The sequence below is a fragment of the Silurus meridionalis genome, chromosome 8, assembly GCF_014805685.1.
Source record: "Silurus meridionalis isolate SWU-2019-XX chromosome 8, ASM1480568v1, whole genome shotgun sequence".
Lineage (NCBI taxonomy): Eukaryota > Metazoa > Chordata > Actinopteri > Siluriformes > Siluridae > Silurus > Silurus meridionalis.
In genome coordinates this window covers 23,991,188-24,006,960 of record NC_060891.1, presented here as the reverse complement: position 1 = coordinate 24,006,960, position 15,773 = coordinate 23,991,188, and the positions used below count along the sequence as shown (strand labels likewise).

The 15,773-nt window shown below is 38.8% G+C and overlaps 2 protein-coding genes across 5 annotated transcripts in view; one reads left to right on the top strand and one right to left on the bottom strand.

Annotated features, from left to right (window-relative positions):
* The window catches only part of phyhipla (phytanoyl-CoA 2-hydroxylase interacting protein-like a), a 26,457-nt gene extending 24,323 nt beyond the window's left edge, over positions 1 to 2,134 (top strand). For both annotated transcript variants that reach the window (XM_046855231.1, XM_046855232.1), the window contains exon 5: positions 792 to 2,134. In XM_046855231.1, coding sequence (XP_046711187.1) covers positions 792 to 1,329 — 538 coding nt within the window. In that variant the 3' untranslated portion in view covers positions 1,330 to 2,134. The remainder of the gene's footprint in view (positions 1 to 791) is intronic.
* Positions 1 to 15,773, bottom strand: part of LOC124389763 (protein FAM13A-like) — a 19,344-nt gene extending 3,571 nt beyond the window's left edge. The window contains exons 1-10 of one of the 3 annotated variants that reach the window (XM_046855235.1): positions 15,581 to 15,773; positions 15,389 to 15,477; positions 13,462 to 13,633; positions 13,116 to 13,322; positions 12,454 to 12,634; positions 10,929 to 11,124; positions 10,677 to 10,777; positions 8,103 to 8,387; positions 7,570 to 7,891; positions 5,956 to 6,048 (exon numbers count right to left, since the gene is read on the bottom strand). In XM_046855235.1, the coding sequence (XP_046711191.1) occupies positions 8,267 to 8,387; positions 10,677 to 10,777; positions 10,929 to 11,124; positions 12,454 to 12,634; positions 13,116 to 13,322; positions 13,462 to 13,633; positions 15,389 to 15,418 (1,008 nt within the window). In that variant the 5' untranslated portion in view covers positions 15,419 to 15,477; positions 15,581 to 15,773 and the 3' untranslated portion in view covers positions 5,956 to 6,048; positions 7,570 to 7,891; positions 8,103 to 8,266. Of the gene's footprint in view, positions 1 to 4,220; positions 6,049 to 7,569; positions 7,892 to 8,102; positions 8,388 to 10,397; positions 10,524 to 10,676; positions 10,778 to 10,928; positions 11,125 to 12,453; positions 12,635 to 13,115; positions 13,323 to 13,461; positions 13,634 to 15,388; positions 15,478 to 15,580 lie in introns of those variants that run through there. The other 2 variants (XM_046855234.1, XM_046855236.1) reach the window with 2 other exon arrangements.

Sequence of the window (15,773 nt, the reverse complement as noted above, 5' to 3'; positions counted from 1 at the left end):
ATGGCCAAACTGGTGGCAAGTGGCATCTTGGCAGCTGCACGCTTGACTTTTCTCAGTTCACGGGCAGTTATTTTGCGCCTTGGTTTTCCACACGCTTCTTGCGACCCTGTCGACTATTTTGAATGAAACGCTTGATTGTTCGATGATCACGCTCAGAAGCTTGGCTATTTTAAGACTGCTGCATCCCTCTGCAATATATCTCACTATTTTTGACTTTTCTGAGCCTGTCAAGTCCTTCTTTTGACCCATTTTGCCAAAGGAAAGGAAGTTGCCTAATAATTATGCACACCTGATATAGGGTGTTGATGTCATTAGACCACACCCCTTCTCATTACAGAGATGCACATCACCTAATATGCTTAATTGGTAGTAGGCTTTCCAGCCTATACAGCTTGGAGTAAGACAACATGCATAACGAGGATGATGTGGTCAAAATACTCATTTGCCTAATAATTCTGCACTCCCTGTATATGTATATAGCATGATAGAACATCATAGCTATAATAAATCATAGTTCTTTTGATACTGAAGTACATTTGAAGCCAAATACTTCTGTCATTTTACACAAGTGAAAGTTTAAAGGGAGCACTTTAACTTGAGTAATGTTTTACCGAGTGTATCTCCACCTTTACTCAAGTACATGGTTAGTGTACTTCGTCCACCACTGCAAAAAAAACTATTTTAGATATTATGTGCACCATGTTTTCCGGCAATAAAAAACAACAACCTTTTTTTTAAATTATAAAACGTAATAAAAAAATTACTAAAATAAATTTTTCTCTGTCTTTCAGCAATGAGCAAGGAGGCCGAATGCTCCCCTCGGTGAAGGACAACAGCGGAAGTCACGGCTCTCCGCTTAGCGGCAAGCTGGAGGGCATCTTCTTCAGCTGCAACACGGAGTTTAACACTGGCGAGCCCCCGCAGGATTCTCCGTATGGCCGCTACCGCTTTCAGATCGGCGCCGATGAGCTGTTCGGGCCCAACACGCGTCTCTATTTCGGCGACTTTTACTGCATGTACACAGCATACCACTATGTGATCCTGGTGCTGGCGCCACGCGGGTCGCCCGGAGACACCTACTGCAGCGAGAGGCTGCCTGAGCTGGACGCAACCAAAAACCGCTTCCTGACCCGCGTCTGCGGTGAAGACGGGCTCGTGGAGTTCCGCCACGCTCAGGACGTCATCCTGGAGATCATCTACACGGAGCCTGTGGAGCTGACGCGTGGCACCGTAGCCCAAATAAGCGGCCATCAGCTCATGAGTATGTCCACTGTCAACGCCAAGAAGGACCCGAGCTGCAAGACGTGCAACATTAGTGTGGGACGCTAACTCTCACCCGGGACTTACCAACCGAATCTGTCTGATCTACATACCACACAAGTGCAGACTCTAATATTAGCATGTATGCTAACTACCCAATCCTCAGATCACACCTCGAGACCCGCAGACATTAGACCGGGATGGTAATGCTTGTACACAAACTGCCAACTAACACACACACACACACACACACACACACACACACACACACACACACACACACACTAACACAAAGCTGTCTCCGAATTATCAGAACTCTAATATCAGAATGCATCACTACACACCATGACAAGTCCTATGATGAAATATGAGGGTGGGGTGCTGACACACAACCTCAGTCTGGACTTGTCAAGCAATCAAGTGTGGATGGGACACACATGAGAACACTTCAAGAAGACCACTAATGTTAGCGTCACAGATCTACCCTGGCCACATTGAAGGTCCTGCAACATCAGTGTGTGATGCTAACTCTGGTTAATGAGCAGAAACATCAACTCAACTAACTCAAAACTCATACCCTTAACCAGTATCTGAAGAAACCGTCATGACCGCAAAAAAAAAAATTCTTGGTTCTCTTGATCTCTGTCACCTTCCTTTACACGAGCTTGCGATCCCAAGTGGAAAGTACGTTATTCTCTACAGGAATGAGAAGACATCTCCTGTCCTCAATGCTGTACATTTTGGGATGTAACAAACAAAGGAAGAAAGAATTGCATCATGTTCTGTCCCCTAGAAAAAGCTCTTTAAAAAAAAGTCCACTTTATGATGGAAGTGTTCGGATCATGGAGATATTAAACCAAACGTTTATTCAAAATGTGATTCTGAGAAGGAAGAACTCACAGCTGTGTGACAAGAGGCTCTAATCTGATTGGTCAGAACGTATGCAGGAGAGGTGTGGAAGAGCTAGTTCAGGTTTTAACATTTAAAGATAAAGGGGTTAGACAATGATTAATAATTGGTTAGTATGGGGTAGGGACTTATATTTGCCATTCCCAAGAAGAATTGATGCCGTATTGCCTGCAAAATAAGTCCTGTGCATTGGCCAGGGAGATCCTGTGCCATTCCTCATGGACAATAGTGGCAAAGTCACTACTTGATGCTGGTTAAGGAAAATGTTTCCTGACTTATTTCTCCAAAAGTATAGAAGTCTGTACTGTTACTTAAGTACAAGAAACATTACCAGTCTAAAAATCAACTTAAAAGTAAAAATGTTTAATTTATTTAGTAAAAAAAAATACTTTAAGATCAAAAATAGAAAAGGGAATATAAACGTTTTTAATTGAAGGAACACTTTTACAAATTGAAGTGCAATAAAAAAAAAAATTTGAATAATAATGATTAAAAAAAACCACTACAGTCCACGATTTGTGTCTAATGTGAGTTATGCACTTTCAAAGCAAGAAAAAACTCGTTATCATTTGTGTGTATTTATTATATCTATATTTATTTATTTTTTACTCAGTAACAGATATGACTTCAAATTAAAAATAAGTACAATACTTAAACAAAATATACTTAAATAAAATTACAGATTTTAAAATCTACTTTTAAAAAAAGTGTGCAAAAATATTCAGTTACAGTCATGCGAGTAAATGCAATTTGTTACCTTCCACCTCTGTATAGATGCATGAAACCTCCAGCACTATGCAGTGCTTCTGTTTCATTGCTTAATCCCCTCTAGGCTTTAATTAATGTACTCGTTCTCATACAGTCATTATTGTTTCTATAGTAACAGCTCACATATTTGACATATATATGGGGGGGGGGCAGGGTTATTAACACTCTGTTTTGTAGTTTTCTCAGGTAACATGACAGAGAAAGTGCAATGCAGAGAATGAGATTCTGGTGAGAGAATGGCTGTCTATCGCAGCTGTAACATAAGTAAAACTTGTCTCATGGTTGTCTCATGACATTAAATTAACATTGACGTATCATTAGTTTAGTAATAAAGTAAATGCTAGTAGATTGTTACTACTGTATCCTCTGTGGTAAAAGCGGAAAACATTTTTGGTATGTTGGGTAAATCTTTTAGCACAGACCGTGATATTATTTATTAAATTTAATGTACAAGTAAACCCCTTTCTATCATAGGGGTATCATAGTAGATAACCTACTATCCTATTCCTCTGTTATCGTGAATTTGCACAAGCGAGGAATAAGGAGCATTCTGGTTTAAAAAAAAAAAAAATGACTTACTCTTAGCAATTAAAGAAATATTATTTCAAATTAGTGATGTGGAACATCCATGAAACAAGTTATCTCTTACCTTGCAGACGCTATAAACAGTCGTTCCCTTGTTTGCATGCAGTCTCTGTTTTTTTCACCACTTTCTATTAAGAAAAATACACAAACACAGCTTGTCCTATCACAGAAATATTATTGAATACTTGTCACATATACTTTTCAGCACAGTGAAATTCTTTCTTTCACTTATCCCAGTGATGTGAGGAAGCACAGTCTCAGCCATAACACAGCACCACTGTAGCACAGAGGGTTAAGGGCCTTGCTCAAGGGCCCAAACCCTCGACGATCAGTAACAGAGAGCCTTAATCACTGAGCTACCACCTCCCCTAAACCTGCTTCTGACCAATCAGATCTGAGATTTCAAAGGTTCTGCCTTTAAGTCAGTGGTCCCCAACCCTCGGGCCGTGGAACGCCACTGGTCCGTGGGTCAATTGGCACTGGGCCGTACAGAAAGAATACATAACTTTATTTCCATTTTATTTAGAATCTGATTCTAAATGATGTTTTATTTGGGAAAATTAGCGGATTCTCTCTGCCACATTTGTCTATGACTCACTCTTGATGCATGTGAAAATTCCTCGGTCACATGTCTTACCTCCATCCGCTACCTTCTTAAAGGGGCTCCAGCCGCCAACACATAATACATTACCGCTAAATTTAAACCCCCAAGTGAGCAAAATGAACAAAAACAACACAGTGGATTCATGTTTATTATTATATTTAGAAAATACCAGTTTTTATGCCGGTCGTATCATTTTATTTTGTTGTATTTATCCGCCAAGGTTGGGGGCCACTGCTTTGAGTCTTTCATCACAGCTTTTACAATGAATTTTAAAAAGTCTCAACAAGTCTCCCATACTGTTCACTACACATGCAGTGGATTGGATCAGAATAAAAAACATTGGAATATTCCTTTAAACCCCCAAAAAACAAAGAAAGATCCCCATTCCTATTTACACATCAACACTGCTGAGAATTCAGAACGAAGATGGAAAAAACAATCAGCAGTGACTGTTACTCCAGGGCTTAACTCCTGTTGGATCTGAAACACTGATTTTGCCTCGTGTGGGAGAATCTCGAAAAAAGAAAATGTCTTCGAACATCCAAGCCCACTTTTTTCTTTCCCAAGACGTGTTTACTATTTCAAGCATCGAATTATTTAATGACTTTTTTTAGAGACTGGTTCATTTTTAAGCAGTAATCATTGCATTTGTCCTCTTGCCAGTCCTCACATTTATGTATTTTTTAAAATTCTTTTTTTTTTTTTTTTAAAAAAACAGCAGCATGTGTATTTGTACAATAGAGTCTGTGTATGTGTCAGAGATGTTATGTTGTGCTGGATGTTCAAGTGAAGTTTTACGTTTGCGGTCTCGTACCCTCGAAACTGTGCTCCTGTATGTCAAAGGACATCAGATGAAAGAGAAAAAAACACGCTTTACTTAATGTACAAAATGGATCCATCAAGTTTTGGAACCTGACAATAGAACATAAATATCGATGCAAACTAGTCAGATCGTATCGGAAACTTATGTTGAAGCATCGTCTCGCAAAAAGTACAACAAAATCGATTCTAAGCAGAACAAACTCTAGAGACGTTTTCTGTTCAATAAAAAATTAGAAAATGTTAAATGAAAAAATGACAGTGCTTTAATAAGATGGGCCAGTGCAAAGAATATTACCCATAATTCTCCACAAGAAACAGGCAAGATTGTCAACTGTACTCCTACTGGGAAAGCGTTGCTGTGTTAAATCCTTTACACCCTCACTTTAATGTAAAAAAAACAAAAAACAAAAAAAAAAAAGCATTCGATAAATAAATCTAAAAAAAAGTCCCAACATTTTTTTTACAGCACGTTCTTATTTATATGTCCACCACAGCAAGCATAAAAACGCCCAAAGATTATAGCGTTTGAAGCAGAAGGTAAAACCAAGGACACTCGTAGAAAGGAACTCAAACGCAGCTTTTAATCAAATTCAAATGATCGTCCGTCAGCTGGGAAGAGCATCGTATCCCCCTTTCATTTCTCTCGCTCTTCTTCTCTCACTGTGAAATGACAGCATCTAGACTAGAAGCCCAGCAGCCGAATATAAAATGCTCTTTTTTAATACGCAAGTGCATGAGGTGGACGTTTACTTTCTAGTTGGCCACAATTACGTAATCATTTCAATTCCATATTAAAAAATCCGCTGCTTTTTTGAGTTCCTGTTAACAAAAATAAATGCACCATTGCTCATACGAGTGGCACGTATACACCCTGTCCCTACACGCCTACTAATTTCCACCCATGAGGCTCAACAGACGGTACACGAGATCGAATGTGTGTGTGTGTGTGTGTGTCAGTTGGTAATTCTGTCTGTGGCTACTTAGAGGTTGTGTTTATTCCCCAGCACCTCTTTCAGCAGCCTCAGTCTGTCCTTCAAAGCTCGTCGTAGTAGCGGTCATATTCCTCCGCCATGATGAGATGGTCCTCTCTATGTGTACTTCTAAAGAAAAAGAAATAATAGTAAAAAAAAAAAAGTAAAAAAAACAAAAAAGAGGAAGTGAAATAAAAGGGCACTAATCACTGGTAGCGGACGTCTCCCCGCTATTGCCTTACACTCCGATAGCTGTGTACCGATTTAGACTGAACCTTTAAACATCATGCACATGGGGAAAACAAACTGTTCTCTCAAACTTTCTCTCTCTCGCTGTTTGTGGGGAGAGGCTTCACACACACACACACACACACACACACACACACACACACACACACTAACTAATACAACACAGAGCAGTATCCTTTTGGCAGGTGCTGCTGTCAATGTTTTTTTTCCCTGTTCTGAGTTTCTTGATGTGTTTATGAGAAACAACTGTGACTGTTCAATAAAGCTATGTGTGAATGACTCACCGTGTGTGTGTGTGTGTGTGTGTGTGTGTGTGTGTGTGTGTGCGCGTGCATGTGTGGATAGGTACCTGTTAACTAATTGTGATTTATTTTTGGATTCTGTTGGTTCTGTGACTAGGATAATCCGTGACTGAGGACACACACACACACACACACACACACACACACACAGCTAAAAACTCAAGGAGGATTAAAAGATTATATTTTGATTACATGCATTTTTAAGGTTATTTAGTGTCACCTCAAAATTACAGCTTTAACTATTTTTCTAAATATTTTATTAAAAAAAAAAAAATAAAATAAAATAATTATATATAAATATATATATATATATATATATATATATATATATATATATATATATATATATATATATATATATATATAAGTTTTGTCATGATATTTTGGCTAGAGATTTGAAACCAGTAAAATCTATCTATCCATCCATCCATCCATCCATCCATCCATCGCAAAAATAAAGTCATAATGACAGAATGGCGTACATTAGTGCAACAAAAATAAATACATAAACACTTAGCAAACAAAGAAATATTTCAGCAAAACCACATTAATAAAAAGTTATAATAATTTTAGTATTATTAGTATTCACTTCCTCCTTCAACAAAAGACCTTTTCATCTCTGACAGTGGCGCCAACTGCAGGGAAAATTACATGCCCAGTGATTATTCCCGTTTCTATAGTAACACTTGCACGGACTAATGTTGTGCTATTATTAAAGAAATCCATCACTGGTGGTATGATAGAGGATTTTTGTGAGGAGATTAACATTTATGGAATCTTAGACTTAGTCCTAGACTTTCCCAACAAAAGAAAGTTGAGAAACATGACAAGTTGTGGGTTTTTTTTGTATATTAGCTTTAGGAAAGGCTTGTGAGAGAGTGGCAGTGTATAACAAATAATGACATTACATACAAATAATATACAAATCAAAAGTGATATTCGTTAAGAAATGAACAAATACAATATATGCAAACTACTAGAGTAAAATAAATATAAAACAGTTTAAGAAGTAATACAATCACACTCCTCACACACACACACACACACACACACACACACACACACACACACACACACACACACACACACACACACACACCTTGTAGTTGTGGATATGATCGAAGGATTCTTCCAAGCTTCTGATTGCTCCCTCGAGCAACACAACTGAGAGGTCGATGTCTCATTGGAACAATCTGCATCAACCTCTCTGCTAAAACACACACACACACACACACACACACACACACACACACACACACACACACACACACAGAGCGAAACTAAGATCCTAGTAAACCTAAATCTCAGCATCCCAGTTACCACACAAATTGAACAAACTAAAAGAGAGGTCATTCCTACAAGACACAGGATTGGCTGGTGACTGCACAGGAGGCGGAGTCTTGTTGAGAAAGTAGGAGGAGCTGCAGGAGGACATAGGAGAGGAAATGAATGCAGTAGCTTTCTGTATAAACTCACAAGACACTCATGAAGTAAATAAAAGATTACCTTTGAGAGTAAAAAAAGGGTAAAAGCTAATACGCACACAAAAACACTACAGCAATGATCTAAACTGATTACATATAAAGCACAAAATCTGAGTAAACAGGAAAATAATGTAAAATAAGGTTTCACCTGTAATATAATGACTAGTTGATGAGTTGGCCTCCTCCTCCAGCCTTGTAGTGTGTGTGAATTTGGAGATTCATATTTGGCTTCGGTTTGTATGTTGCTACCGTATGTGTGTGAGCTCCCAGGCTCTGGGTGTGAGCTTCGTCTATCAGTTTGTGTATCACAACTCAGAAAGTGTTAGACTGCGTGGATTCCTGTATGTGTGTGTCTTGAGTTTGCAATACGTCTCGATGGTGGTTTCGGAGTGTGTTTCGATGTTGGAGTAGCTGCTCTTTGGAGTGGGTCCTCCTATTGAAGGGAAGGTCAACAACGGTCACAGACACACAAAGGTGTTAAAAACCGGTTACAGTGCGTAGCGCACTCTGCTGGCTGTCTGGAAAATTACAGTTGCCATGAACACGTGTATAGACCCTCAATATAAGCCACACCCTCCGCTATTCAAAAAGCTGGAACAAATTAAACAGACTTTACATTTCTATACTATTCAGTATACAAAAATTTATTTGCCTATTAGATCTCTAGAAATACTATGTCTGAGCAAGTGAGGCTGGAATGATCCATTGTCCTTTGGCATGATCTGTAGACATAATGGGACATTTCCTGGTTAAATGTTCGTAGGCAAGAATGCTTCTGCAATCATGTAAAAGTTGACATGAAATTATTAAGTGGGTGGATTTATTTAAAAGAAAAAAATCTTTTTATAGAGTTTTTATCCACCTGTTTCCTGGTAGGGCATTGATGTAGTAGTAGTAGTAGTAGTAGCATTGACAGATGGCAATATGTTTAGTTGTGGTTTGTTTTTTAAGCTGGAAAATGTTAAAATAGTGTTTAAAAGCTCAGGAACAACATGAGCTGTTCGTGGTGGCATATAAAACCAGACGAAGCTTAATTTGTAGCATGAAAAATAGTGGTATATACACAAATACATGCCTGTCTTGCCCTGTGACACTGCATTCCCTACCTTCATAGAAGAAATAATAAGCCTTACTTAACTTTATATAAGCTGTCTTTAACCATAATGTGCATTTTATTTTTTAGCATTAGGTACAATTATTCTAATTGTGTACATGTATTGCAAAACACTTGATGGCACTTGATAGCTTTATGCAGTTAGGGCTAGCAGTATCATTTTAAATGTAATTACATGCAAGTGAATAAAAGTACAATTCGTATTTGCATAATGCACAGTGCATTGTGTCAGATGTTCATTTAAATGTTTGTACGTAGTTGTTAAACGCACTTCATTTAAAGTGGGTCAACAACCTAATTTACTGACCGGTCACAGTATTGCAGCTTTGTGACTACATAAGCGCACTGGACCTGTGATACGTGAGCATGCTGAAGTCTGTATGACGCCTAACGCTGACACTAAAAGCAGAGCTTAATGGTGTGACACATTCAAGCTTAACCTCGGCTCTACATCAGCTTTTAACTACACAAAATCATTTCCCCACCTCCTCATATTGTCAATTAAATCAACAAAGTAGAAAAAAATGCAACTGCATGTTACGCACAGCTCCTTTTATAAATCGTCTTCCCATTCCCCTATCAATTAAGGGACGGGTATGATGATGTGGTCCCTTATAAGTTTTGTCAGCGTGTGGTTCCACATCTTGCTATAAATGATTGAGTAGCGACACTGCAGCAAAGGATTTTACAGTGGTGAACGAAGTAAACAAATCGTGTACTAATGTAAATTATGTAAAATATTACTCCAGTAAAAGTGATCTCTTTAAAGTTTCACTTGATTTAAAGTAAAAAAAGAATTTGCCTTCAAATGTATTAAGTATCCAAAATACTATTGTTTATTATGGCTATAATTTTTCTCAGCTTAAGCCTTTTTTTGCACAACATGCCCCTGAGGCTCCAGTGACCACTGTTCCTGCCCCTCTCCCTCCGTGGATCTTCCCACTTCGTCCAGGCCTGCTTCTGGATAGTGTTCTCTTCAACTGGAGGCCACTCTGTGCAGCTTAGGAAAGTTTCTCATCAATGCCTTGGGTGGTTCCATGGAATTCCGGAGTAAGAACGGGAGTTTTGAAGATGGATTTGGACTGTAGTTAATGTCAACAGTCTCCTACACTGACTCAGGACTACTTTTCGCTTCTGATCATCATCACTGTACCCCGCAACATCGTATATCTGCTACAATTGGACATTCGGTGCAACCCAGATGAGGATGGGTTCCCTCTTTAATCTGGTTCCTCTCAAGGTTTCTTCCTTATGCCATCTCGGGGAGTTTTTCCTTGCCACAGTCGCAAACTTATACTTATAAAGAACATATTCACTTTTAATCACCACATTATCTGTGTGAAGCTGCTTTGAGACATTGTTCACTGTTAAAAGCGCTATACAAATAAAAATGAATTGAATTGAATTGAATTTCCTTCCCTCACGTCCATGTCTGTCATGTCAATGTTTGAGAACCTGTCAGAGACAGAGATAATTATCACACTGGCTGGCAGGTTCACTGCTGTCTGGGAGCGAGTGAAAAAACTTTACAATAAAAAAAACCCCCATAATATTATGCTTAACTTTCACACAAATCCACTTAAGTCAGATTAGCAAATGAATTCTTACCTGTAGGAAAGTGGATCTGCTGAGGTTGGTGTGAGGGCACTTGTTTCATTAGCCACACCTACACTGTGATCACACTCCTTTTCTGAGGTACAAGATTGCTCCTGGGAATTAAGCAAATACTGGTATAATTAAACCACACTCAGGCACACAAGCACACACACACACACACACACACACACACACACACACACACACACACACACACACACACACACACACACACATACACATGCACACAGTGTTCATTCTCACCTGCTGTAGATGAGTAGGAGACAACATGGATTCCGTGCTCTGTGTGGTGTGTGTATGGTTATTGTTGCATACGTGTGTGCAACCTGTGCAGCTATCATGTGTGTTTGGAATCAGTTGTGTGTGTTTCTCCAGTAGATGCAGTGTGAGCGTGTTGCACATGGTCTGCTCCTCCAGCATCCTCGGGCTCTCGGGGACACTACATATACACATTATAACACAGTATTAAACTAAACACGTGATCACTTCCTAATGAAAGGAATATTTAAAGATTAAAACACTTGATGAAATACGATTAGAGGAAAATCAACAATGACATCGTCTCAAAGCACCTTTTTTTTTAGATAATGCGTTATAGAATAATCAACTCTGGGTTGCTATCAGAAGCTCGTTACAACACCCTGTTAATTATTTCCCTACACCAGAATGCCCCCGAGTGTATTACAGTAGACACCTCATATTGCTGAGCATCGTGTACTTACCACGGAGATGGAAGCAAATCGTTCTGTAATTGGATCACAACTGCTCTTCACTTTATTAAAACCAGCTACCAAGAGACAGACTAGCATTATGGGTAATACAGAGATTCCAAGCTCCGATAAATCGACCAATAGTTTTTAAAATGGATACTGGATAAAAAAAAAACAATCATAATACGTTTATGTAAAACTGTACTGAAATGTATTACAAAAATATAATAAATTAAATTATATAATATATTATTTCATTATATAATTATAATTAGATTAATAATAATCTATAAATATAATATAGCGCTCTCTGTGCAGTGCACAGTCTCACATGTATCACGTGTCAGTGATTGGCCTCTAGAGGCCGCTCTAATAATGACAGCGGACCGGAAGCCGAGAAAACTATTAGTATGGATTTTTGCTGATGGCCGATAGGTCCATCAATCAACTATCGTGACAATTATTGGACAAAACCGAATAATTAATTGACAAAACTGATTAATCGGCCGACCTCTTTGGCCTTCAGCAGGTCACTTATCCATGTTGACTTCACTCGAAGGGTTTTGTTTATAAAACGCAAAACGCTCCCAATGTCTTTCTCTACTTAAAGCTGCCATTTGAAACCTGTCTTGACTGAATGCCATGTATTATATTAGATCAGAAAACAGAGAGAGTGTGTAGTAGCAGTGCTTAAGCTGGCAGGTGACTGTCTAAAACCTCTTTCACAAGAGGCTCCATTTGTCTCGACAGAATCAAAGACTGCAGCATCAGTATCAGAGCTCCAGGAACAGCCAAAAGAGGAACTAAGGAGTTTCAACAGGATCAATCATTCCAAGTGGAGAAAAACTCTTTTTGGTGTATTATGGGGGATATAACTCTTACCAATGACTCCTACAATCTTTTATGAAGACAGGCAGATTTTCAAAGAAGCAACAGATTAGATTCAAGATCATTATAAATGACCTTACCAACTTCAAATCTTGGCAACTTTTGTCTTTAAAACACACACACATGACACATTCAATCAATTCGTTTTTTTGTATTTTTTTCGAACTCACCGAAAAATACAAGGCCCGAACACTTTGGCCAAGTTCTCTGAGGTCATGTGATTCCACTGACTGTGGGTGGCGACTTGAGACAGGAAGTAAAGAAGGTATGACAGAAGGTTGTAATTGTCATCAGGGAGACGATGCAGGATTTCCTTCAGTGACTCAACCAGCTCCGTTCCCTCTTTAGCATCTGAGCATACACACACAGATTGTGAGTAATTATAAATAATAATAAGTGTAATTAACACCAATGGGCACCTGCTGCATTCACTTGCTGTGTGAGTTTGTAGCATGAGAATGCTGTGTGTGTATTTGCTGTATGAGACTTATACATGCTTATTTGCTGTAGGAGTCTGCTGAATGTGTGGGTGTATTAAATGCATGAGGATGATGAGATGATGAGGGTGTGTAAGTGTTTGTAATGTTTGTTGTAGGTGAATGCTGAGCGTGTATGATTATTTGCTGCAAATGTTTGCTTAGTGTGTGTGTGTGTGTGTGTGTGTGTGTGTGTGAGAGATGTTTGCTGTAGAAGAATGCTATGTGTGTGTATGCATATTTCCTGCATGTGTGTACCCTTGAAATCTGCTGTATGCATGTGCTGTGTATGTGTATTTGCTGCATGCGCTTGTTCTGTGTTTGCAATATGTGTGTGTGTGTGTGTGTATATATACCTTTTAGCGCTTGCTGCATGCACATACTGTGTATGTGTGGTATGAGTCCACCTGGAATTTCCCTGAGGTACAGCTTGAGCAGAGTGGCAACGGTTGGCACGTCCGCTCTCTCCAGATCCACACTCTCTCCACGGTCCAGACACTCACGCAATGTCTTGCAGCATTTTGCAGAGCCACACACCCTGAACACGCCAGTCTGTTGAAGACCTAGACATAGGAACACACACACAACACGAAGAGAAGTACATCAAGTCAACTTCATGGTATGCGTCTAAGTTTATTTCCACCTTTTCTTCACAGGCTACACTGGTAACTTCTACAGAATCTTCATGGAAAAACACGTTACCATATTTCTCTAAAAAATCCACCATGCTCTTGAGTACCAGAGGGACTCCATGCTGCAGACGCCCTTCTTCTCTCAAGTGCTGCAAAGATGCTCCGAAAAGAGCCGTAGTGTCTGTGTCCTGAGTTTGCTGCACACAAGTGTGCCGTTTCAGCCCTTTCTCCGACGCTGGATCCTGTTAGTGTTCAGCAACACATACAAAAACCGAAGGACAAGGATTGAAGGATTGACTCTTGTTTAGTGCAACCATATTTCATATACCAAGTGTCAAACGCAATCATAAGAGCAGCCCAGAATGAAACACATTCGGTCTATGTAAAGGGCCAATCACTATTAACATTTAATGAACAACAAGGCAGGATACAGAATAAAGTGCAAATAAAACAGTAAATCAAAACAGTGCACATTTGCCCGAGCGAGACGCTTGGCATCGACCGCAAATGAACAGAGTTCAGCGCTTAATGCAGCTATTCAGTGACCTGTAATAAGAGATATGAACATTACACCAGATGGTTACAGTTCACTGGATAGCTGTTTAGACCCAGAACCAGAGAGTGTCTGTGACCACACCAGGATCTATTTACCTCGACAAAATTAGAAACTGCAACATCAGTATCAGAGCACTGGGAACTAGGTTGGGTTTAAATCAGGGTCAACTGTCATTCATTCCGAGTTATATAGAGATATAACACATACCAGTGACTGTTAAACTACAGAACTCCTACAACACGTGTTTCGTCTTATTATATATGGCATAGAGGGGCAAATCAAAGGTGACCATGGGCCAACTTTGGGCTACGGACCTTAGTTTGGATAATTTAAAAAAATGATCTACCGATCGCAAAGGTAGTATTGGTAGTATGAATGCTATTCAAAACATTTTTCAGATGTTAGTCTATCATCTATCCTCCCTATAGCATTTGACACGCGATTGACATAGAGGCGAAAAGTCTAAGATCTATTCACTTCTAACACACGGGTCATCACGCATGCGCAGTCAGACTCGAGCTCAGTGACTGCACTTTTTTATGTCCAAATACTGCTCCACCATGACATGATGATCGTTTGGAAGTCTGCTTGAGGCTAGCTTCCAGCAGCTACTGTCTGAACTATGCAACCCTGACTGCAAGTCATCAGAGTAAGGTATTGATCATAAAGGTTGAATTGAATTGTACTTTGTAGGGTTCATGATCCATGAATCCGATTTGTAGTGCAAATGTACGTAAAAAAAAAAAAACTGCACTTCCTGTCATCGTTTTTTAACGACATTCTCACGATATGGATTATTTTGTATTTAATGTCTAGCTCTCTTAAAATGAAAAACTCCTGACAATTCCACATATCGAGGGAGTGAGTGAATGAAGGATGGAAATTAGGACATTTGTTAAAGTATGCTGAAATTGTTTCTATGTTTTTGTTTATTATTACCTGCCAAGGGACCGCGGATGAAAACTAACCATTGGCTAAATTTGGTTCAATGCATCAAATGGAAACATTTATGTTAAAATTGTACATAGTCCCTTTTCAAATTAAATTTAATACAAAGAAATTATATAATATCATTATTATTATATTAATATAAAACACACACACACGTATATACACATCTGCGCTTTAACAAATGCAGACTAGATAATTTAATGTTTCCATTTATTTCATTTTATTTTATCAATTTAATTTGGGCCAATTTAATCAGTTATTCAATTTAATCAACATAATAAAAGTATTGAATTCATTCTATTTATTAAATTATATATTTTATATTTTTTTATTTACAACAAGCTGTTGATGTTCACAAATGTTAATAATAATAAACTGCATTAATAAAAAACTTTACTGGAGGCTTTTTGACAATTTATATTATTTAACAACAAAATACAAATACATAGTTAATTAAATTAAATGAATTTTTAAGGAGATATTTACTCACAGACTGTGGAACGGAGGCACTTGTTCCCATTTCAGACTTTTTCCATCAAGTCTATTGGCTAGTCAGATAGCTAGCAAAGCCGGCACTGTCTACAACGATGTTTTATTATACATTTTATTTGACTGAAAGTACATTAAATATCGTGTATACATATATTTTGTATATAAATATAAAGCCAAACTGCAACATTACCTGTAGTTTTGCTCTTTAGAAAATTCTTCAGCTTCTCTGGCTTGTCGTTACTGCTGCTCTCAGGTGACCAAAACAATCCGTTGCTAGGGGGAACCACGTGGAGCACGGTTGTCATGGTTACAGGTGCGTTCCCGCTCGAATCCGCGTCGCGAGCGCCTTCACTTCCGGCTGCGAGGAGAGGCGCAAAATGGAG